General features: G+C 50.8%; 1 protein-coding gene across 23 annotated transcripts in view; it reads left to right on the top strand.

Moving 5' to 3' along the window:
* APBB2 (amyloid beta precursor protein binding family B member 2) overlaps positions 1-23,771 on the top strand; it is a 397,255-nt gene that overhangs the window by 331,207 nt on the left and 42,277 nt on the right. For all 23 annotated transcript variants that reach the window (XM_070068136.1, XM_051830952.2, XM_051830951.2 and 20 more), the window contains 2 exons: positions 3,101-3,247; positions 4,434-4,561. In XM_070068136.1, the coding sequence (XP_069924237.1) occupies positions 3,101-3,247; positions 4,434-4,561 (275 nt within the window). The remainder of the gene's footprint in view (positions 1-3,100; positions 3,248-4,433; positions 4,562-23,771) is intronic.

The following is a 23,771-nucleotide window of genomic DNA, read 5'->3' as shown; positions in this document are numbered from 1 at the left end:
GTGAACCAACAAAAGGAAGACTTTTCTCTCTGTCTCTCTCTCTCACTGTTTAACTCTGCCTATCAAAAATAAATAAATAAATAAATAAAAATAAAAGGATGCTCTTGGTTTCCCGTGAGCTTGTTTAGATTGAAATCCTTGTGTGCTTGGACTCCAGTACTGCTTTTACCTTCCTTACTGCTAATGACTTCTTTTGTGTATTCACAGGCTGTAGGGTTTCCTAGGAGCAGTTAGAGACAGTGGGAAGTGTGTTCCCGGCTTCTGGTGTGGGACCAGGCATGGGTGCTTGGTGTGGAGGTGAAGTTAACGCTGGGGATGCCGCATCTCACACCAGAGACCCTGAGCATCTCCTGGCCAGCTCCCTGCTTCTGCACACTGGGAGGCAGCGGATGATGGCTCAAGTGTTTGTGCCCCTGCCACCCATGTGGGAGACCAGATGAAGTTCCTGGGCCCTGGCTTTGATCTGTTCCTGGCTGTTGTGGGCATTTGGGGTGTGAACCAGCAAATGGAAGATCTCTCCCCCCCCCCCCCCGCCCCCTTTCAACTGAAATGAAAACAACAGCCGAAGTGCGTGACCATCCCACAGCAATGCTGGGGACTGGAGATTCGCTCTGGGGTAGCGCCCTCTGCTGGCCTGGAGCCCCATTTCCTTACTTGGACCTCAGCTTCTATGCAGGAGATGAACCTGACTATTGGGAGCATTTGGGGTGTCAGTGCCTGCAGCTTCACCGACACTTTGGGGCGATCATAGTCACTGTTGGGAGGAAGCATTCCCAGTCATCCGCCAGAACTGTCATGGGGGAAGTGGGGACAGGCGGGCACCGTGTCACACATCTTCTGTTCCTCAGCTTGTCCCCTGGGGGACTCCCGTGACCATTTATATGGCACCGCGTTCCTCTGCTTGTTCCCTCTATAGATGTTCACTGACACGCACAGTTCTCCCTCTGTATTATTTTGTTTCCTCTTCATAGACACCCTGGGAGGCAGCTGTTATTATCAGCACTCCCATTTAGCATAGTTACTATTATGTTATTATTATGTTAATGGGAGTGTTATTATCAACACTCCCATTTAGCATAGGCCTTAGCCAGGGTCTTGCCCACGGTCACAGTCGCGGTGAAACAGGGCTCAGGCTGGAGCCCGGGCTGCCCCTACCCCTGACCATCTGTGCTCTAACCTCCGTCGATACTGCCCATGCAATCTTGAACCTTCCTGTGGTCCAGCCCCATCGGATGCTTTCCCCTCCATGTGCCAGCTTTTTGTACCTCACTCAGTTTCCTCGTCTATAAAATGGGTACAGGCATTGAAATGAGTTGTTTTCTGCATCCAAGGACAGCACATGTTGTGCCTGTTTTCTGCTGTGGGTGGAGGGGAGAATATAAATAACTGCTCTCTCGGTGGAGGGTAGCCAAGTTAACCCGGCCAGCAGGGCCAGCCTGGGACACTGGGATCTTGCTGACCAGGGGTGTTTTGGGATCCAGCGTGGGTGGCAAGGGCTCCTTCACGGTCTTGGCCCCGGGAGTCAGCGGTTTAATAAAACAGGGAGGCAGCGGCTGGCGCATACCTGTGTCCCATCTGCCGTGTCCATTGGGGCTGTACAGTGAGGTCTGGGGCCGAGGGTGTGGCGCCACAGCAGGGGCAGAGCCGGGCCGACAGAGAAGCATCTTAGCTGTGGGCAGAGGCCGGTCAGTGCCTGCGCCAACAGCAGGTTCCCTGCAGCGTTTCCCCCTTGTGCAGGGGTCTGAGGGGCTCTCCAGAACCTTCCTCGGGGGCCAGGGACCACCACGTCCTTGGGGTTTCTTTGAGCAGGGCGCTCGCATGTGTGCACTGTCTGTCCGCGTAGCCGGGGCCGGGGAACGTAGTTCCGCAGCCTCCCCAGGGTGTGCTGGCTGCTCTGTGGGCTGCTTTTGCCCTTGGTAGTTGGGTGGGTTTCCCCGTGAGAAAGCGTGAATGGCACCTCTGGAAGCAGATGCCGGGCCCTTGGTGCTGGCAGGTGTGGAGAGGAAAACGGTGAACCCGACTCCGTGTTGGTCATGTCTGGTCCCTGCTTCCTGTCGAAGTTCTCTTGGAGATGCTACAAGCTGCTGTCGGCGAGCCAGTCTGCTGGCGGAGGTGTGGTTGGCTCCTGGTCTGCCCTCCCTGTGCTGGGAGGGTGGCTGCCCCCTCTGTTGGTGGATGCGCTGCTGGGGAGGGCCCCCAGAGGAAGAGGGCCCTGGCTGGGCTGCCCACAGCCTAGCAGTGCTGCCAGTCGGTACAAGGCAGAGGCCTTGGCCAGGGCACCCACACGTGTGCTCTGAACTCCTTTCCCTTGTGTATCTTTGAATTTTCACCTTGCTACACTAAGTATAAAATGCTGTTTACATTAAATTAAAGGGAAAAAAGTTAAACAACAACTTTAAGATGGAAAATGGGGCCATGCTTTCAGAATAGCTCCAAGTCTTACCTATGGTGCGATCTACACCCTGACACCATCCTAGACTCTAGGAGTCTAGGACACCATCCTAGGCTCTAGCCCCAGCCGCCCTGGGAGGTGGCATCTCCCACCTCCCTTGGGGCAGCAGGCAGCTGGGGCCTGAGACCTGCGTGATGCAGGCCGAATGCATTCCCTACCACCACCACCACTTCTTCCTTCCTGGGTATTGGAGAAAACAGTGTCCTCCGTCCCTTGAGGACCAAGTACCTAACGTGCATTTAATTTGTGTTCTCCCTATTTCCTGTTTCTGGGCACTTAACAATAGCAGGTCTCAGAGGGTTACATTTCTTACTAAAAAACAAGATACAAAACAACAACCCTGACGGGTGACACGTGATAGGGGATGAAAAAATGTAGAAATGTTGTGCCAGTTCATTAGCTCTGTCACTGTAAGCTCTATCACTCAATCGTAAGAAAATCTGAAAGACACGTACGTCAGTTATGCAAGAAGTTTGTCCCCCTAAAAAGAACAGAACACCTTTTTGACTTCATCTTCCGACACAGAGGGTTTGTTACCAACGTTGGACGGCTGAGCGTGGCGAGACAGTGAAAGGCGCGGTTTGGCCCACGTGGATGCAGACGGGCCCGGGCCAGCGAGTGAGCCCGTCTTCCGGCTTTATCTTGCAGTGTTTCGCTGTGCGCTCGCTGGGGTGGGTGGAGATGGCAGAGGAGGACCTCGCGCCCGGGAAGAGCAGCGTTGCCGTCAACAACTGCATCAGACAGCTCTCCTACTGCAAAAACGACATCCGCGACACGGTCGGCATCTGGGGCGAGGTGAGTCGCGTGACAACCTCCCAGTGGGCGGGCAGGTGCCCACGCCCTCCCATGGCACCGCCTGTCGACCTTAGAACGGGGCTGAACTCCACTGACAGCCGGACATTCCGATCCCAGGCAGGGGGAGAGAGAGGAGGAAGAGTGTTCTCCTGTCCAAGCAAAGCCCTGTATCCCTCCGCTGTTGGGCTTTACCGTCTTCTCACCGCATGGCCTCCCACCCCGCACCTGCCACCCGGACTCACCCAGGCCCAGCTTCCCCACCGAGTCACCCACGTGTCTTCTCGTTCCTGCAGTCGAAATGCTCTTGCTCCCAAAGCACAGTTCTCAGTCAGGACCGAGAAGCAAGGTCGCTGTAGTTTATACTAGCACGTGAATGACTGACATTTGGAGGGGCCTTTGGTTGGAGGCACCACACAGCCTGTTGCGCTTGGCTCTGTGGAGTCTGTGGAGCCTTGACACAGTCTACACAAGCTGTGTTTGCGGCCGGCGCTGTCCTCTGTAGATGGCTTGGCCACCCTTTGGGGGAGAGTTGAGAGCACGCTGGATCTCAGCTACAGCCAGCGGCCAGGGCTGCACCTGCTCTGAGAACCTGTGTTGGGAATCTTTATCACCTCTCTCCAAAACCACCCCAAAGAGCCCTTCATCGGGCTCACTTTGGGATTTGAAGACCCACAAGAATTCTTCCCGTCCTGCGCCGCTGGACCTCCCAGCTTCAGTGCTGTGGTCTCATGGCTGCCCGGCAGAGGTGTGAGAATTTCTCAGAACTGCGCCTGTGGGGTTGCCAGGAGGTGGGACGAAGGCCAGTCCGGGAAGGCCTGGGTGGGTGCGTGGTGGGCCCGGCCGGAGGGAAGGGCAGAGAGCGGCTGTAGGCATCTGACAGGCGTGGAATTAGTGAAGCGGCCGGTTCTCCCGGCGCGTCCCGTGATTCTTTGCTCTTCAAGAGTCGCAAGTGTAAATCATTGGAACTGGGAGCCGACTGAAAGGCAGCCAGGGGCATCCGTTAAAGGGCCAGGAGACAGACATTGGGACTGGGAAAGAGGTTTTTCTCTTAAGAAAACGAGTGGCAGGCCTGAGGGGTGGCTGCTTTTGGTGGTTGCACAGCGCCCCTGGATGGCCATACACGCATGCGCGCGCGTTGTGGAGCCAGGGTGCGCGTGCCAGACGGCGTGTTTCTCGTTGCGTGCAGGGGAAGGACATGTACCTGATCCTGGAGAACGACACGCTCAGCCTCGTGGACCCCATGGACCGCACGGTGCTGCACTCCCAGCCCATCGTGAGCATCCGCGTGTGGGGCGTGGGCCGCGACAATGGCCGGTGAGTCCCTGGGCCGCGGCCGGCGGCCGCTCATAGCTTAACTCCTCAGTGTGCTGTCCCGGCACCTCCCCGGGCACGGCACCGGACGGAGCCTCGCGGGGACAAGCGGAAAGCATCGCCTGGCTTGTCTCTCTGCCTTGCCAGCCCTCCCAGCCGCTGCACTTCCGGCTCCTCCACCCCACCCGCACCCTGCTCTCCTACGTCTTTCTCCCCTGCCCGCCTTCATTCGGCCAAGCCGCTAACCGTCCCACAAGTCCAGACTTCTTATTTTCTCTTCTCGCAGCCTTCTAACAAATTCCTTTCCATGGCATTCGGTGGAGTCTCTGCCTTCTCGCACCCCCTCCTGCCGGGGTGTCCCTCCACCCACCCACCCCCCGCGGGCTTGCCTGCTCTTGGTGCCGTCAGTAAGCGCAAACCCTGGGTCACGAAACGATGGTGACCAGGAATTTCCGGCGTCTGGGCTCACCAAATGTTTTTCAAACTCTGGAGATGGCTGGTCGTATCGCGACACCATTCAAGTGTGTTTCCGTGTCATGTGCAAGCACGCGTGTGAGGAGCTTCCTGGATGTGCTGTGAATTTCTGTGGTCCACGCTGAGCGCGAAGGAGGACGTTCTGATTCTCAGGTGCATCTCCCAGCTAGCAAAGCGACAGCGACCCCACGCAGCCTGTTGGGAGACCATCCTTGAGTGCCTGGGCTCTGTTAAATGCGGTGAACCTTTAAGTTAGCAAGCAACCATAGCCTTTCTGCAGGTGCAGGAGGCGGAGCTGTGGGATGAGGAGTTACGGCTCTGCTGAAGGTGCAGAGAGAGCCCACACAGCTGAGCTGTGGCTCTTGTGGGCTTGTGCTTCCCGTCCTGGGCAGGCAGGGGTTGTCTTGGCTCCCTGGCCCTCTGGGAGGAGGGTCTGTCTTTGCTTATCTCAGCCTTTCTCTCCCGAGGCTGGGCGTGGGCACATTTGCTTGTCTTCTGATTCAGCCCCAAGTCCTAAACCAGAAAGGAGGGGTATGGCTGAGTCGTCATCAAAGAACGCATGTGTGCTGGAACCGGATGTGAGAGATGGTTTGAAAAGGAGAGAGCTGAAGTAGCCGGTGCTAGCGGATTGGTTAAACCTCCTTGGGAGCACAGTGTGACTGTGAGCGTCCTGCGCACTGATGCGAGGTGACAGCTGGGCCGTGCTTGTGGGGGGAAGGAGTGCACAGATTATGCACGCAGACCTGCGGTTCCGTGGCTCGGCAGCTGCCTTGCTGTGGACCGATCGATTTTACAAGGAAGAATCTGGTGATGTTTGGTCGTTACTAGAGATGTTTAGCCTTGGTCAGAGATCCTGGGCGTAAGATGCTTAATTCTGTCCTGGCCGCTGTCCACCACATTTGTTTTCAAGGCAGGAGCCAAAGTGGCAGTCAGTACACACACCTTGGTGAGCTTGTATGTTCTTACTGTGCATATGTGTACATACATGTTGAAGGGCTTGTGTGTGCTCAAGGTACACACATGGGCACACCTTGGTGGGCTTGTGTGTGCTCACGGCACACACGTGTATACCTTGAGGCCATCTAGCCCACTCCAGCTCTTTAAAATGAAGCCAGACCCTGCACAGCTGGGATGGGGGACTGATTGAGACTCCAGTAGACGAAATTATTCAGACTCCAAGGCTTTGGGGACAGTGTGCGTGCCTGGGGTATGCCGGAGGAGGGGCTGCTGCAGACTCTAAGGCTGGTTGTCCTGCCCCCAGTGATATCAGCATGTATTAGCTTACATTGCCTTGGTTACACTTTTACAATTCGGGCCTGATTATTCGTGTTTGGAATCACTTCTTCTGCTTGCCCAGTGTTAGCAGCTAAGTGTCATTTAGAAACACACCCAGGGTTCACACAGGTGTCCCGGCCCGCGGCCACCCCACTCTGGGAACCAGCAGTAACTAAAGAAGTGAGTTTGCCAGTGCGAGGTTCTGCTTCTTGCCGTTAGGCCCCCGAGCTTTCCGTCTGTACAAGAAGGGGCCTTTGTATTCCTGCCTGCCTATTTTTGAATGTTCCTTTCCTTTTGATTCTTTTTTTTTTTTTCTTTTGTAACAGCAATTTACTAGAGCAAATGCAATTTGTACGGCTGCAGAGGAAAGGGGTCCCCACTTTGCATGAATAAAACATGAAAGTGTTTCATTGTGCTTGGGAGAACGAGCCCATTCGCCATGCCCTTTTCTCGCTGAAAGAACAGAGTCTCTTCAGGGGTTTCTTGGTTGGTTAAATGAGCGAGCAGAGTATGGATGCCAGGCTCGAAAGGCACAAACCCCTCCTAAAACCCAGAGTGCCCACGCAACTGCCAAATTTATAAGAGTGTTTGGGGTTTAGCGTTATCTCAGGGCCTTCCAGTGTTTTGGATTTGCTTTGGAGAAATTCCTGGTGGGTGAAGTTCACTTGGAGTGAAGGATGTCCCCCCACTGAGCCCCAAGGTAGAGTGGGGAAGGCTCTTGTTATGCACCGTGCAGAGAGCTGCAGGTGCAGGTCCTCTGTGGGTCTGGGCCCCTGTAGGCCTGGGCTGGAGTTTTGTCTCCTCCTTGGGAATCACATGATCTGTCTGCTCCACTGCTGGGCACAGTGGGGCCTCCTGCCTTCCCTTGGCCCTGTTGGTTCCTGTTGGTCACAGTGAGTTCAATGCTAAGACTCCTAGAGATAGAGACTGGTGACAAGGGTTTCCTGGCCCTTGACCTTCCAATCAAATGCAGCCCCACGGTTGGGTCAGGTTGAAGCCAGGAGTCAGGAAACCCATCCTGGGTCTCTCACATGGGTACAAGGGCCCAGGCACTGGGGTCATCTTCTGTTGCTTTCCCAGGCGCATTAGCAGGGAACTGGATTGGAAGTAGAGCAGCCAGGACTCAAACTGGCACTCCTAGGGGATGCCAGTGTTGCACATGGGGACTTAACCCGCTGTACCACAACACCAGCCCCCAGACTTACTTTCTAAACATGGGAAAGTCTTAACAGGGACTGCCCTCTTCCCTTGCAGCAGATGGGGGTCCATCTGCTGGGGAGGGGACCACGATCTTTGTGTCCCTTGGCCAGCAGATAGTAGAGTCCTCTCCCTGGGTGGGAAGTGGGTGCATGGGTTTGGTAGAGTGCTTCCAACCCTGTAAACAGGCCTGCCCGGGAGGCTCCTGTGTCGGCCCACCATACAGGGTCACCCAGGTGAGCTGGTTGCAGACTCTGTGAGGGACAGCAGTGGGGGCTCTATGTGCTCAGGACCGCCCCGCCCTCTGTAGGCTTCTCTGCAGGGAGCCCTGCAACCTGCAAGAGGTCACATCCCAGGCTGGACCATCCTCTGTCCTTCATGGAAACGTGCACCCAGGGAGCCCACTTTGGGAAATGCTACTCTGGCTCACCAGCTCATTAATTCAGATTAGTGGCAACACCAAAGTGCTGTGTTGTTGATTAAGAAAAATGTGACTTGCTTTGGATAAATAAGCGTATTATAAACAGAGACCCCATCGGGTCTGCTCCAGTGAAGATAAAATTCCTTTATAATTAACATCAGCCATCAACAGCTGCTATGCACAAGTGCTTTTTTTTTCTTTCTCTCTTTTTTTTTTTTTTTAAGATTTATTTATTCAAAAGGCAGAGTGAGAGAAAGAGAATCAGAGTTTTCCACCTGCTGGTTTACACCCCAAATGGCTACAACAGCCGTGCTGAAGCCAGGAGCCTAGAACTCCATCTGGGTCTCCCACGTAGATGGCAAGGGCTTAAGTACTCAGCCCATCATCTGCTGCCTTCCAGGCACATTAACAGAAAGCTGGATTGGAAGCAGAGCTGCTGGGACTCACAGGTGGCAGCTTAACCCACTGTGCCACAGTGCCCACCTGTAAAGATCACTTTCTTATTTGGGTTAAATGTTTACCCTGTGATGTTGTTTATGCTTATGTGTATATAGCAAATCAGCTCCTCCTAGAAGGTGTTTTATCAATCTCTTTTCTGTTTTTTTTTTAATTTATTTTCCTCTTACTTTAAAGGCAGGGGAAAAGATAGAGATCTTTTATCCACTGGTTCGTCCCCCAAGTACAGCAGGCAGTTGCCAGTCCCCCTGGCAACAGACAGCCCAAAACCAGGAGCCCAGATCTCAATTTGGGTCTCATACATGAGTGGCAGGACCCCAAATACTTGAGCCATCATCTGTTGCCTCCCAGGGTGTGTGTTAGCAGGAAGCTGGAATCAGAATCTGAAGCAGAGCCTGGATTCAAACCCAGGCACTCTGATGTGGGACGCGGGGGTGCCAAGCTGTGTCTTACTCGCTGCGCCAAGCGCCCGTCTTCTCTGGTTCTGAAGAACGTTTTTCCTTAGATCCTTCTGCGTAGTTAGGCATACATTTCCAAACAGGGGATCTCTGCGTGCGTTGTTTCCTCTGGGTCTGCCCCCAGGGACTCTGATTAAAGGGTGCAGTCGGTGTGCCTTGCATTGCATGTGTTCCTTGTGTTCCCTTCTCCTAGGCTGTGATGTTCCCAGCTGGCCTTTGCCACTGAGACCGTGGCTCAGGTCGTCTGCACAGGCTTCTGCCCCACGTGGCTCTTGCTCTTTCCTCCCTACCAGTGCTGTTTTCTTTGGAAAACACTGCTTCATTTGAGGGTAGAGGGTGAGAGTGCTGAGTTACATTGGGGCTAATTATTTAAAATATGCAACATGTGTAAAAGGTGATTTGGTACCCAGTGCCATTCGGTCTCTGTGAAGGGATAAGGTGGCTAAGGACGCTGGAGTGAGCTTTGCTTTGGATGAGCCGTCTCCTGTGTGGCAAACGAAGAATCATCTTCAAGGTGGTTTCATGTGTCTGGACAGGGAGCCACTGTTGTCCCTGACGAGAGATGACAGGTGGCCTGAATGACCTGGGCCCGGCAGGGTGGACATGCGTCGATCTCATGGGCTGAGCGTGTGCTACACGGCAGCAGGGAGCCAGGACGGCGATGGCCTGGCACCCTGCCTTGAGAACCTGGCTTCTCCATTAGGGAAATCAGACCCCGGGAGCACACGGTAAGCCGAAGTCGGCCAGCTATGTTTCCAAGGCGGGTTTTGTATGGCGCATGAGTTAAGACTAGTTTTTTACAATTTTTAAAAGATCTGCTTTTTATTTGTTGGAAAGACATGGTGACAGGGATCTTGCATCCACTGGTTCACGTCCTAAATGACTGCAACAGCCCAAGCTGGGCCAGGCTGAAGCCAGGAGCCAGGACCTCCAGCTGGGAATCTCTCCCACGTGGCTGGCAGGGGCCCAAGCACTTGAGTTGCCCTCAGCTGCCTTCCCAGGCACATTAGTGGAGAACTGGATCGCAGGCAGAGCAGCCGGGACAAGAACCAGTGCTCAGCACCCAAATGGGTTGCTGGTGTCCCAGGCAGCGGCTTAGCTGGCTGCCACACAACTTTCCCCCCAGCCTGGAGGAAAGCTTTCTTGAGTGGGTGAGCCTGCGCCTGGCTGCTCTTTGTGTTGGACTCCAGCACCCTGTGGGTGGCAGCAGCACTCACAGGGAGGAGCCTTTGAAATGGGTGAAATTGTCCATGATAACGGGCATTGCTGTGGAAGATGACAGGGATTTTAAAATAATGGTCCTCTTGGATTCTGAACTAACCTGCACGTTCTGTCTAGTTTTGCTGGACTGCTGCTGATTTTCGTTGGTGTGATTGGTGCGTGAGGTCTCCGTGGGCAAGACAGAGTTTCCCCGTGCCAGGCAGCGGAGGGTCCTCTCAGCCAGTCATGAAAGATTGATGCGATCTCAGATCTGCTGATGAAAGTTTAATCTAGAGCCTGTGCTGTCTGGCCTCCGGGAGAAAAGTCTTCATGGTGAGAGCCATAATTCTCTCCCTCCGCTACAGTATTCTCATCACCTCTGGAGTTAATCTTTTTTTAATACAGCCCCATGATGAGCAGAGGCACTGGGGTTTAGCTGGCTGTGTTGCTGACTTGCACTGGGCTTGTATTTTCTCCCTCTCTGCAAGCGGCTTCCTCGCCTCCATCCATTGTGCCGGGGAGCTCGCTCTGCTGTCACCGTGGCAAAACCTTTCAGGAGAGACAGGATGAGGGATCCGTCCCCACAGGGTTCCTGGGACGCGTGTGACGGGGCATCTTCAAATGGACCCTCTGCTGGCACCTGGCCGTGCTGGTGGATACATGAAGACGGCGGCTTCTTCTGAGAAGTGCCTGCTGCATTTTGGGTCCTCTGGCCCAGTGTATGGTCCAGTTTCTCAAGTGTGTTCCAGCAGCAGCCGGTGGGGCGTGGGGGCCTGCGGCTGCTGTGTCTACAGAGAGCAAGGCGTCCCAGGGATGCTCCGTGAGCAGCTTCCGCCTTGTGCTTGCCCTGCGTCCTGAGCCAGGTGAGAGCTGGTCTTTCTGAGTGCAATGGGAGGGAGATTGACCGTGCCTGGCTCCACTGCTTCTCTGTGTGTCAGCCCTCCAAGTACCATGATCCTCTTGGAATAATTGGAGCTTTCCAAGAAGAAGGACAGATAGTCCGGGCGAGGTAGCCTTCCTGCCCAGACTAGTGCCTTTGAAAGCAAAACAAAACAAAACAAAACAAAACAAAAAAAGCTACAGGGACTATAACCCAGATCCTCCGTGGTGACTGGCAGGTCGCAGATGGCCAGTGACTGACTCGGTGCTCGGAGAATTGCCAGTCACCTCATATCATTGCTAAGGAAGGTGCGGTCATCATGTGTACACATGTGTTGTCCCCTTTGCTCCTATCAAATGCAATCATCTGAGGTTTTTGGCTTCCTGCTGTGAGTCCAGTGAGTGGCATAGTTGTCACTGGAGAAGCAGAAGTGGAACTGAAGGAATGTCACCATTTACAGTTACTGTCGTAGGTCAGGAGAAGGAGTCCCAGCATTCGCAGTTGAGGCATGGTTCTTCCTTGCCCTCAGGTCAGGGGACACTTAGCAGGGTCCGCTTCCCTCCATCTGCAGTGGGAGTCATTGCTGGGGTGGTGCTCTCTCAAAGCTGTTTTTATTTATTTTATTTACTTTTTTTAAATATGCATTTTATTTATTTAAAAGGCAGAGTTGCAGAGAGAGAGGGAGAGAAAGAGAGAGAGGTCTTCCATCCGCTGGTTCACTCCCCCAAATGGCCCAACAACTGGAGCTGAATTGGAGCTGAGCCAATCCGAAGCCAGGAGCCAGGAATTTCTTCCGGGTCTCCTACATGGGTGCAGGGGCCCAAGCACTTGGGCCATCTTCCACTGTTTTCCTAGGCCACAGCAGAGAGCTGGATCAGAAGTGGAGCAGCCGGGACTAGAACTGGCGCTCATATGGGATGCCGGCACTGCAGGCAGCAGCTTTACCCGCTACGCCACAGTGCCAGCCCCCAAAGCTGATTTTATTAACATAGTGGTACTTCCTTGATTTGTTGTGCTGGGCCAACTCCAACATACTACAAAGATTTAGAGCAATTTAGTATGGGAGGTTAGCATTGTTCCATGTTGGACTTGAACTATCTGGAAATCGTGTGTTTCTGGTTCCTGGCGAATCTTGACTGAGGAGTCGGTGACTCTCTCTAAAGTTCCCCAAAGCTGTGTGGTGCTGCCTCCTCCCCAAGGGCTAACGTGGCCAGAGCCCCCCAAGATGGCCTTGTATTTCTCCAACCTTTTGATTAAACAGACTTGGTGTTGAAGTATCACAGCTGTGAGTTTAAAGCCTTGGTATGCCTTGTGTGTGCGGCAGTTGGTTTTTTTTTTTAAAGATTTATTTATCTATTTGAATGTCAGTGTTGCACAGAGAGAAGGAGAGGCAGAGGGAGATAGAGAGGTCTTCCATCTGATGGTTCACTCCCCAATTGGCCGCAACGGCCGGAGCTGCGCTGATCCGAAGCTGGGAGCCCGGAGCTTGGGGCCCAGGGACTTGAGCCATATTCTACTACAGCAGTTGTTTTTTAATAGAGAAAATTGAGAACTTAGGGAAGTGATCCTGTAATGTGTTTCCAGGGGATGTGTAGGTCCTGAGACTTCCTGCTGCCCTTGCTGCCCTCCTCCCACTGGCTGCCCTCCTCCCACTGGCTGCCCTCCTCCCACTGTCTGGCCTCTCCTCTTACAAAGCAGGGTGGGAGAGTCATGCCCTTCCCCCACCCACTGCAGCCCCCAGCCTCTGGGCGCTGACATGGCAAGGTGAGCTGGCTGCTCCCCAGGGAGTGCCCTGGGGCAATGCTGTTGAGGAAAGGAAAGGAGAGAAAAAGAAACCAAGACGGGAATGACGAAAATTTCCCACAGTAACTCTGACCTTCACTCTGCTCTTTGACTTGTCCTTTGCTCTCTATTCTATATGCTCAATTTTTAATTAAATATTTATTTATGTATTGGACAGAGTTTCATAGAGAGAGAGAGAGAGAGAGAGAGAGAGAACCTTCCATCTGCTGGTTCACTGCCCAGATGGCTATAATGGCCAGGGCTGGGCCAGGCCGAAGACAGGAGTGAGCCGCTTCTTCCCCTGTCTCCCCTGTGGGTAGCAGGGACCCAAGTGCTTGGGCCATCTTCTGCTGCTTTCTCAGGCACATTAGCAGGGAGCTGGATTGGAAGTAGAACTTGAACTGGCATACATCGAATGCCGGCATCCCAGGTGGCAGCTTTACCCGCTATGCCAGACGCCAGTCCCATTGTTCAAATTATTTATTTATTTATTTATTTGAGAGGTAGAGTTACAGACAGTGAAAAGGAGAGACAGAGGGAAAAGCCTTCCATCCACTGGTTCACTCCCCAAACGGCCACAATGGCTGGAGCTGGGCCGATCTGAAGCCGGGATCCAGGAGCTTCTTCTGGGTCTCCCACGCAGATGCAGGGTCCCAAGTGCTTGGGCCGTCTTTTACAGCCTTCCTAGGCCTTAGCAGAGAGCTGGTTCAGAAGAGGAGCAGCCGGGACTAAAACCGGCGCCATATGGGATGCCGGCACCACAGATGGAGGATTAACCTACTTCGCCACAGTGCCTGCCCCCTGCCCTGTTAAAATTTTTAAATACTGTTTGTGGCCACTAGTTGGCCATAGTTAGAATAACACTGATCTTGGTCAACCTTTCCAAAAGAAAAGTTTTTGAGCTGAACACTCTACCAGTTTAATAACTGGCATTTTTAAAAAATCCTATACTCGAATAATTTTGGGAAGCATTGTATGCAAGGTTCTGCTCTTACAGAGAGTCCCTGATTCAAGGGAGTCTTCAAAACATTCATGGAAAAGATGACTTATGAAAAACTACGCGTGGATTGTAAGATTTTTTGCACCAAAATAGATTGATGTTTTAACTCCATTTTCCACAAACTCATTGAAGTGACCTTATAAGCTCTCTCAAAGAACTTGCATGGAAGACTTGGCTCGTAGTGAAATTGCAGTTTGTAGTTGGTCCTGTTTCCCTTTTTGCTGTAATGAATCTCAGTGACAGTGATTCTATTAGATGGAACTCTGTGACATTGCTGTTTCTGTGGATCAGAAATGTATGATTTGTTTCAGACTAATGTTGAGCCTAATTGACTTATGCAGTTGTTTCTTCCCTCTATTTGGTTTTAAATCTAACTCAGCAGCGCAGTAAAATGTATGCCTTTTGTTGAGAACCATTTTGTTGGGAGAGCAAATACAAAATGAATTTAGATAAAGAGTCCAGTTGTAGTGTACCCATTAACCACTAGGGTGTTTAAAAGGAAATGTTCCCTGAATTCTGCTATGTAATAATTGGAAAATGTTGTACATTCTGAAACAGAAGCACTTTGCAGGAACATCCCACAAAATCACTGAGCAACTAAAAGAGCAGCAAAATTAAAAATGTACCTTGCGACCTGCATTGTGGTGTAGCAGGTTAAGCCTCCACCTGCAACATAGGCATCCTATATGGGTGCTGGCTCACATCCCAGCTGTTCCACTTCCAATCCAGCTCCCTGCTATGGCCTGGGAAAAGCAGTAGAAGATGGCCCAAGTGTTTGGGACTGTGCTACCTACATGGGAGACCCGTATGAAGCTCTGGCTTCCACCTGGCCCAGCACTGGCCATTGCAGCCATTTGGGGAGTAAACCAGCAAATGGAAGCTCACTCTCCTTCTCTCTCTCTCTTTGTCTGTCTCTCCCTCTCTCTCTGTAACTCTGACTTGCAAATAAGTAAATAAATAAATCTTTTAGGGGGGGCATTTGGTCCAGTGGTTAAATGTCGCCTGGAGCATCCATGTCACATACCAGAGTGTCTGAGGCTCCAGTTCCAACTCCCGTCCTGATTCCAGGTTCCTGCCAGCATGCATCCTGGGAGGCAGGAAGTGATGGCTCAAGCAGTTGAGTCCCTGCCGCCCGTCTGGATGATCTAGATTGAGTTCCTGTCTCCCAGCTTCAGTCCCCCAGCAGGTGGGAGCTCACCTCTCGTTCTCTCTCTCTCTCTCCCTCCCTCCCTCCTCCACCCCTTCTCATATAAACACAGAATTTACAAAACTCTCTGCAGTCAGTATTTACTGACCAGTCCAGACGACATCTGTGACTTTGTACCTTAATTAGAGAACAGTGTCGCCGAAGCCACCTTAGCCCTGAAGCTGCTTGCTCTCCAGATTGGTTTTCTGCACCCCAGGAATTCTGTCAGAAAGATGAGCATCAGTGACTGAGAACATCTGTCTAATGGATGGGCGCCATCTCTTCAGGTATTTCCCTTACAAATTTTGGGGACTATAGTCATCATGTATACCCTTCGTGCCCAAAGAAAATGTTCTGGTTTATCTCCATGTAGCTCCTAGCTTAAGAATTGCTTTGTCTTTTTATTAACATAAGAGAAGCCATAGAAGATATTTATTAAGAAAGATAAAACCTAATACTGTTCATTAAATGAACTAAGTCCAGCGGCAAAGGAAAACCTTTCTTTCTGTCTCTCTCTCTCTCTCACTGTCCACTCTGCCTGTCAAAAAATTAAAAAATAAATGAACTAAGTCAAAGGTTGCAAAGAAAAGGGAGAAAAGTTTTTTTTTTTTTTTTAATGAAAGGTAAGGTTTAAGTATCTACTCTACAAATTAGAATGTTCTCTAAAAATTTATACATAAGATGGTCTATCTTAGGTCTTCCAGTGTAGGGTCACTTGGGTCATCATTCCCTGAGGCGTTGGAACCATGCTGTGAGAGCCAGTTGTACCAGAGGAGTGTGCCAGCCAGGGCAAGACGAGAATAGACTGTGGCTCGCACCACCCTGGAGGGACACTGTGTTTCTTAAGCTTTCTATCTACAAGTTAACCCAATGGTGGCCTTCACAAAGTTCATGGAAAAGTAGAATTAAAACTTTTGTGTTACAAAAAAAAAAATAGTATAAAATCTGTACATGCAGGGGTCTTCAGAAATTTCATGGAAAATGCATACTATGAAAAAGCTATACGTGGAATTTTTGACATCAAAATCAAATTGTCTTCTCACTCTGTTTTCCGTGATCTTTCTGAAGTCACTCATGTTTGTCCGTGCGGGTATTTAAGTGACCTGCCAGTTGGCTTTCCCTATGCTCGGGACAACCTCTCCCTCGTTCCTAAACTTAGCTGTCAAGCTGGGGACTTCCTGTTCTCCCTCCTTCCTCTATCTGTGGTGCCGTCGCCCTCGCTGGGGGTGTATTAGATGCCCCCTTTATTAAGTTCCCGCTCTGGGCCAGCCTCTGCTTGGTACCACAGAAGCAGTCATGCCTTTACCTTCAAGGGCTGCACTAAGAGGAAAGGCACTGGGCTGCTCTCGAGGCAGTTTGTGATACAGCTGTCAAGCCTGAGAGGAGTGTGAGAGGACAGTGCTGTGCAGGTCCCACCTCTCCTGTTAGCCTGTCCTGTCCCCATTTGTATCAGTCAGCATAGGACAAATTATGCTGCAGTAACAACCAAAAATCTCAGGGACTTAGACGAACTAACTCCTGCCTGCTGCAGGTCTGTTATTGGTTGGCTGGAGGTCCTCCTTCTGTCCAAAGCTGATGATACAGTCACCACGTAGACTAGAGAATTGCTGACTGTGGTGGCAGAAGGAAAAGATGCGCTGACTCAGCACTTCTGCTGGACATGAACCACTTTTGCTCACATTTTGTTGACCAGAGCAACACACATGGCCATGCCTGACCTCAAAGGGTGATGAAATGTCCTTGACCCTGGGAAAGGGGCTGGAGATTGATGCCACACCATGCCCTGTGTGATCTTGTTTGCCTCTGTAGGCTGGTGGATCTGAATGGTACTTGTTCTTTTCTTTTCTTTTCTTTTTCTTTTTCTTTTTTTTTTCTTTTTTTTTTTTTTTTTACAGGCAGAGTGGACAGTGAGAGAGAGAGAGACAGAGAGAAAGGTCTTCCTTTGCCGTTGGTTCACCCTCCAATGGCCGCCGCAGCCAGCACGCTGCGGCTGGCGCACCGCGCTGATCCGATGGCAGAAGCCAGGTACTTATCCTGGTCTCCCATGGGGTGCAGGGCCCAAGCACTTGGGCCATCCTCCACTGCACTCCCTGGCCACAGCAGAGAGCTGGCCTGGAAGAGGGGCAACCGGGACAGAATCCAGCGCCCCGACCGGGACTAGAACCCGGTGTGCTGGCGCTGCAAGGCGGAGGATTAGCCTAGTGAGCCGCGGCGCCTACCGGTACTTGTTCTTTTCAACCTTGTGTTGCTCCCTGAGTGATACAGATTATGTGGCCGTCCACCAGGATCTCTGGCTTCACTTACCTGGAGTCACTCATGGTCAGAAAATCGTAAATGGAAAATTCCCTAAATGACCCATTCCTAAGTTTTAATTGCTTGCCATTCTGAGAAGCCCGGTGAGATCGCGTGCAGTCCAGTTCAGTCTTGCATCCTTTTGCCCAGCGTTTCCATGATGTACATGCTACCTACTGTCATCGCTTTGTGCTACCTCAGTCATCAGATCAGCTGTTCCGGTATCTGGAGTCAAAGCGCTTGTGTTCAAGTAACCTTATTTTATTGAATATTTACCCTAAAGTGCAACGGTAGTAATGCAGAGGAGGTAGAGGGCCTGAACCCTGGAAGGCCAGGTGGATTCTGATGCTGAGTGACAGTGCTGAAGGCATGCAGGGAAGAGCATGGTATGTACGGGGTCCATTACTACTGACTTCAGGCATCCATGGGGGTCCTGGGACCTGTCCCCCTCTGGTAAGCAGAGACTGCCGAGTCTTGGAAGGACCTCTGGGGTCAGACCCGACCCTGGATCTGCCTCTCCTCTGACCATGTGACTCTGCGTGAGTTACATGTTCTGCACTCAGTGTCTTGTGTACAGATGGAGGCTTTAGAACCCTTGTGCAGCCGGGTGGAGAGAGATCAGATGGGGAAGCGCCTGGAAGAGGCCTCTGCCCCCGAGAAGCGCTTGGCAGAGCCCTTTCCCTCACTCCTGCTCCTGCGTCTGTTCCCGGTCATGGGCGTGGAGGGCTGCGGGCGAGAGGATGCTGCCCATTGAGGTTCCTGGAGTGAAGTTAAAAACTTACCATGTTGATTAAATAAGTACTTACCCTTGAAGGATGCTTCCATTTCATGGGTAAACAGTTTATTCCTAGAGAGCTATGTCTTCCCCCAAAATGATGTCTGATATCATTTGTTATAAGTTCATCAATGCTTGGATGTCTTTTCTCTCTGCCATTTAAGCTGGAAGCTAGGATAATGCAGTGCATCTCCATTCATGCCGTGTGCATTTCGGGAATGTGCGTGCAGAGAGGCTGACTGGGGCACTCTCTGACCTCCTGTTTTTCCATTTCTAAAGTAGCGTGTGGAACCTGACGTGTTAGTGCTCGTGAATTCCAGTACTTTAGTATTCCTGCAATACTCACGATTTAGTAACAAATACTATAGGATACACATCTTTACCCTAATAAACCTTTGGAAAAAATAGTTCTGTGATTGGCAAGAAAGTTAATACTGTCATACAAACCAAGAAATATCAAAGCCATTTTTCTTCAGAAGTTACTGTGGTTCCACACATATTCATTATGTGCCTTCAGAATCTAAAATTCTAGCCTACTTTTTCTCTAAAGCAGTCTCCTTAGACATGTTTCTTATTTCTAGGACATTTGCATCCTAATGCAGGGGTAGTAAGTAGGGCTTTCTTGCCATCTGGGATCTAATACATAAGGAGTTTGGAGTACCGAGTTGAGAAGACCCCAATACCAAAACCAGACTTATTTTGTGATCTGTTGGTTATTTCTGCCAGGGACATGGAGCTGGAGGGGATAGGCATGACAGAGCAGGAGTAGTTATTGGAATGTGCTTTGTTTAACCTCTTAGACCCACAGATTGTCCCCAGAGAAGTTTCGGGTGGTGGTTAGGTATACCTTTGAGCAAAGTGATGTGGGGACATGTCATGGTCACATGGACTTGCAAGAAATCAATATTAAAATCAGAGGTTGTTGGGAGCTAAGATAATAAAGTGATCTGAGGTGGTTAAAAGGACTAATTTGGTCCCATCCTTATCTGTGAAAATAACAAATTTTCCTTGAGGTAAGTGATTTAGCTCCCTTGAGAGAAGTGCCTTCAGCTTCTAAGATGATTCACAGATGGAAATTACTGGTTTTTGCCTTTTGAGTGCATCTAGAGTCTTTAAATATACATTTTCTACTCAATTGATAAATCATGAGTTCATTTAATCTATCATCACTGCAGTCAGAAGTCATCAAAGTAGACTAAGCTGTGAGCATTCGTGCCTCTGCTTTTGGCTAATCCTCACGCTCCACATCTCATCATCTCTGTCTAAAAGTGGGATCGCTCACTGTGAAAATTGGCCGTTGCCGTGTTGTGTTCCTAAAGAGGAAGTATAATACAGCCAGCCTCGTCGATGCAGTTTCCCCCCTTTTCCTCAACAACAAAGCTCTACTTGAGTAGGGAAAGTGGAATCTATGACTGCTCCACCAGCAACACCCAACTTGCACACATCACGGCCGGCTGGAGGTCTTGGGAAAACACAGCTGACTGTGCCCCATCTCAGAGTTTCTGATCTGTAGCCCCGGCTGGGGCCGAGAGGCTGCGTCCCTGCCATGTTTTCTGTCTGGCGCCTGCTTTGAAAGCTGTCGCTCCCAGCTGCGGAGAAAATCTCCAAGCACTGGCCTAAGTGCTTTCAATCCATCACCTCGTGAGGAGGGGTGGGGCTGGGGCTGGTAGGTTTAACCAGTCACCCTGCTGGCTGCAAGGCGGCACTGTCTGGGAGTTCCACTTGGAGCATATGCTTTTCTTTGTTGGAAGGGGGGAGTATGCTGCGCAGGTGAGGAGGCACCATTGTAATCATAAAGATAAAAATCATACAGATAGAAATTTACCACCCCTTTCAAGACCTCAGGAGGAGGCTTAGAATTATCACCCCTTTTGTAAAATTTGCAAAAGGGTATTTTTGTGTTCTTTTTCTTGAGAGCCCCAGAAATTGTCTTCAGCTTTAACCCAGCCTCCTGATAATTGATTCATGTAATTAGCCAACATATATGACAGGAAAACAAGTTGTAACAAAGAGACTTTTTTATAGGTAGGCCATCTCCAAGTGCCAGAAGTAAGGGCCAGTGGGAAGGTCATCTCACGAGCCTCACACGTGAACATTGTGGGATTTCGGTGAGCTCGGTGGAGCGTGCGGGCAGATGAAAATTCAGGTGGGTCTGAGCTCACCTGCTAAAGGAGCAGCTTGCCATGTGTGATGGAGAATGAAACAGGTTCCAACTCCGGCATGATCGCCTACAGAGCTCACTCATTCTCCCTGAGTCTGTTTTCATCGAGATCAAAGGGGATGATAACAACAGCTAGCTTAATACAGCTAATAGGTTGCTATATTGCCAGGATAGATTTTAAAAATGCTCATGCAAGCATTAGTAATTACTAGCTACACAGTGCTAACAAGGGGTCACTAGTAATTCACATTAATAAAGCACCTAAAAGGCCATTCTGCTGGATCAGGAGTGTGCAAACTCTGTGCAAAAGACCAGACAGTTTCTCAGGTGTTGTGGGTCTGTCTCTCTCTGTCTTAACTGCACAGCTTTGCCATGGCTGGGCAGCCACCACCATGGACCAGATATGGATGAGTGGGTGTGGCTGTGTTCCACAGATGTGGTATGGTGATGTGCCAGAACTGATCCAAAATGACACTGCCCTTTGCAGTTAGGCACTTCCTGTTGAGTGTGAAGATAAAGCAAGTACTAGCAATTATACATGATGTTTGTATTGCAACTCAGCACTGAAGTGATCAAAATACTGGCAAGTTCTATCTGCTTTAGTTTCGATAGTCCTCGACATAGCTGACAGCTCTTTGCAGGATGAAGGCACCCAGGTGGAATAGGCAATGCAAAGTGGAGAGAGGAGGGAAGCAAGGTTAAGAACTGTTTAAGGTTGGGGCTGGTTCTGTGGCTTAACAGGCTAAGCCGCCACCTGCAATGCTGGCATGCCCTATGGGTGCCAATTTGAGCCCCAGCTGCTCCACTTCAGATCCAGCTCTCTGTTGATATGCCTGGGAAAGCGGTGGAAGATGGCCCAAGTGCTTGGGTCCGGTACCCATATGGGAGACCCATATGAAGCTCCTGGCTTCGGACCTGCATAGCTTTAGCCATTGTGGCCATTTGGGGAGTAAACAAACAGATGGAAAATCGAAGGATCTCTCTCTCTCTCTCTTTCTCTTACTCTGCCTTTCAAATATATAAAGTAAAAAAAAAAAAAAAAAAAAAAAACAGGTAAGATTCACAGGTAGGCATATGGCACAGCAGTTAAAATGCCCCTTAGAATGCCCACATTCCATATTGGAGTGCCGGGGCTCAAATCCATGCTTTGCTCCAGACTCCGGCTTCCTGCTAATGTACACCTAAGGGGCAGCAATACTAGCATCTCTGAGTTGAGTTCCTGGCTTCCCCCCAGCTCAGCGGACACAGGCATTTGGGAAATGAACCATGGGATAGAAGATCTCTCCCTGCTCCTGCTTTAAATAAAATGAAAATAAACAAACAGCTAAACTTCAGAATTGCAGCTTGTTTCTTTCTACGTTTGTTGGCACTGGAAGAAGTGATAAGGGGGTAAGCACCTGTTTAAACTCGCCTCTGGAATTCAGGTTCAGAAGTTTTGGCCACCAAGAAATTCAAGTGCTTTTGTTTTGTAATCTCTGAATTTTAAAAAAAATATATATAGATATAGATATTACCAATGTAACCAGGTCTGTGAATATGGAAAACTGAGATAAAACAAAGGAGTTTTAGGAAACCCATCAGAAGATGTTTGCCCGTGTTTTGTAAATGGGAAGTTCAATAAATGTACCGTGCACATTCACCTACAGGTGTTTGTGGGATGGTAAGTTCTCCCCTCTTGAAGAATGATAGGAACGGGGTGTGCGGTGACGGCTGTTTCACTGTGCAGGAAACTCCCACGGAGCTTTCTGAGACAGCTGTACCGGCTGCGTCCCCACCAGCAGCATCCTCACCAGCACACGGGGTGGCCAGGTTTCGTCTGGTGTTAGAGGGTTTCTGTTGGTGTTGCGTCAGCGTTCTGGGGTGTACAGTGGTGACTCAGGTGGTCGCGATCTGCATTTCTCTCACAGCTCAGGATACTGAGCATCCTCCATGCGTGTGTGCAAACCGCTTATCTTCTTTGGTGAGATACTTGTTCAGATGTGTTTGCCCATCGGAAGAAGTGGGTCATTTTGGTCATTTTCTTATTATTGGCTTTGTTCGTAAGTGCCTGAACTATGGAACAGGGCAAATACCCATTGGCTGGCAGATGGGGCCCTGTGGTCCATCCACAGTTCACCAGCGTGACAGGAAGTGATGAGTGATGCACCAGCAGTTACACTGAGGGAGAGCGGCGCAGCGCAAAGAGCCGCCGCCTGTGTGGTTCCGAGTGTCGAGGCGACATTCTGGAAAAGGCAGGACTACCAGGACAGAAACCAGGCCAGATGGGGGAAGGAAAACAGTGATTTTTTTTTCTTTCTTTCTTTAGAACTTGTCTTGGCTTCACTCTGGCAGCCCCTACCCTCTGACCCTTGCCCCTGTCTTCTCAACCATGGATTTAGCTTCCATGTCACCTTGAGTTAACGTGATGTTTTGCTAATTGCAATCTTGGGGTTGCCAGATGGGGCCCTCCGTTTGTGTTCCTGAGCTGGGCGAAGGACAGGTTAGCTCTGTCTTCACCCTTAGGCCTGCAGCACCCCTGCCTTTGCCCCCACCTTCTGCTTTCCAGCAAGAACAAGGCAGGGTCATGAGAGGGAGAGAGCTGATCAGCTTAAGAATCTGCAGGCTGTGCTGGCGCCGTGCTGGTCCTACCAGGATCCCACCCCCACCCTCTCCACCTGGCAGGTGGGCACATGGGGACTGCCCAGCGCAGGGACAAGGCAGAGCTCTCTGTAGTCCAGGGAGTGCCAGGGAGTTGCTCGTGGTCTCTGGTCTAGTGGGAGGTTTTGTCTGCTGAATGTTGCACAGGGAAAATGAGCTCTGTGGCCCGCCCACCACTTGGAGACCTTCCACTTACAAAGATTTTTGTTTTACACATGTGTTATAAATAGCCTCTGTGTGCTTTAAAAGGATTTATTTATTTGAAAGGCAGAATTACAGAGAGAAAGAGGAAGAGAGAGAGACTGAGAACCTCCATCCGCTGATTCACTCCCCAGATGGCCGCAACAGCTGGAGCTGGGCCGGTTTGAAGCCAGGAGCCAGGAACTGCTTCTGGGTCTCTCACATGGGTGGAGGGGCCCAAGCACTTGGGTCGTCATCCATTGCTTTCCCAGGTGCATTAGCAGAGAGCTGGATCAGAAGTGGAGCCACCAGACTCAAACCAGCTCCCATATGGGATCCCGGGCCATAGGTGGCTGCTCTACCCTCTGCGCCACAGTACCAGCCCCACCTCTGCATTTTATAGGGAAGGGCAGGAAAACCCGAAGCCATTGGCTGGGAGAATGTCTTGTCTTTCTTTGTTAGAGCTGAGTTGGAAAGATGTTGTGGTAAAACCTGGAGGTGTTTGAAGAGTGTGGGGGTCACATCCTGACGTGGGTGCAGGCAGAGCTGTACCTCACGAAATCTGCAGGGCAGTCGGCTTTTCTTTCACAAATACACATCACTGAGTTCTGCAAGAGCCATCCCTGGGCGTGCGGTCCTGCGTAGCTCTCAGTCCACAGCTCCCTGGCTCTCGTTGTCTGTTCGTTGCAGATCTGTGCTTGAATTCCTTTTTGCCATTTATTTGTTCTTCCTCTTCATGGTTTCAGTAATGTGCTTCTGGGTTCTTGCTTTTCATCGTGGAGTCTGACATCACCTGGGAGCTTTTTAGCAGTGCAGGCCCTGCCCCAGGCTGCAGTTTC

This window comes from Oryctolagus cuniculus, chromosome 2, assembly GCF_964237555.1.
Source record: "Oryctolagus cuniculus chromosome 2, mOryCun1.1, whole genome shotgun sequence".
NCBI classification, from domain to species: Eukaryota; Metazoa; Chordata; class Mammalia; order Lagomorpha; family Leporidae; genus Oryctolagus; species Oryctolagus cuniculus.
This window is presented reverse-complemented; position numbering and strand designations above follow the sequence as displayed.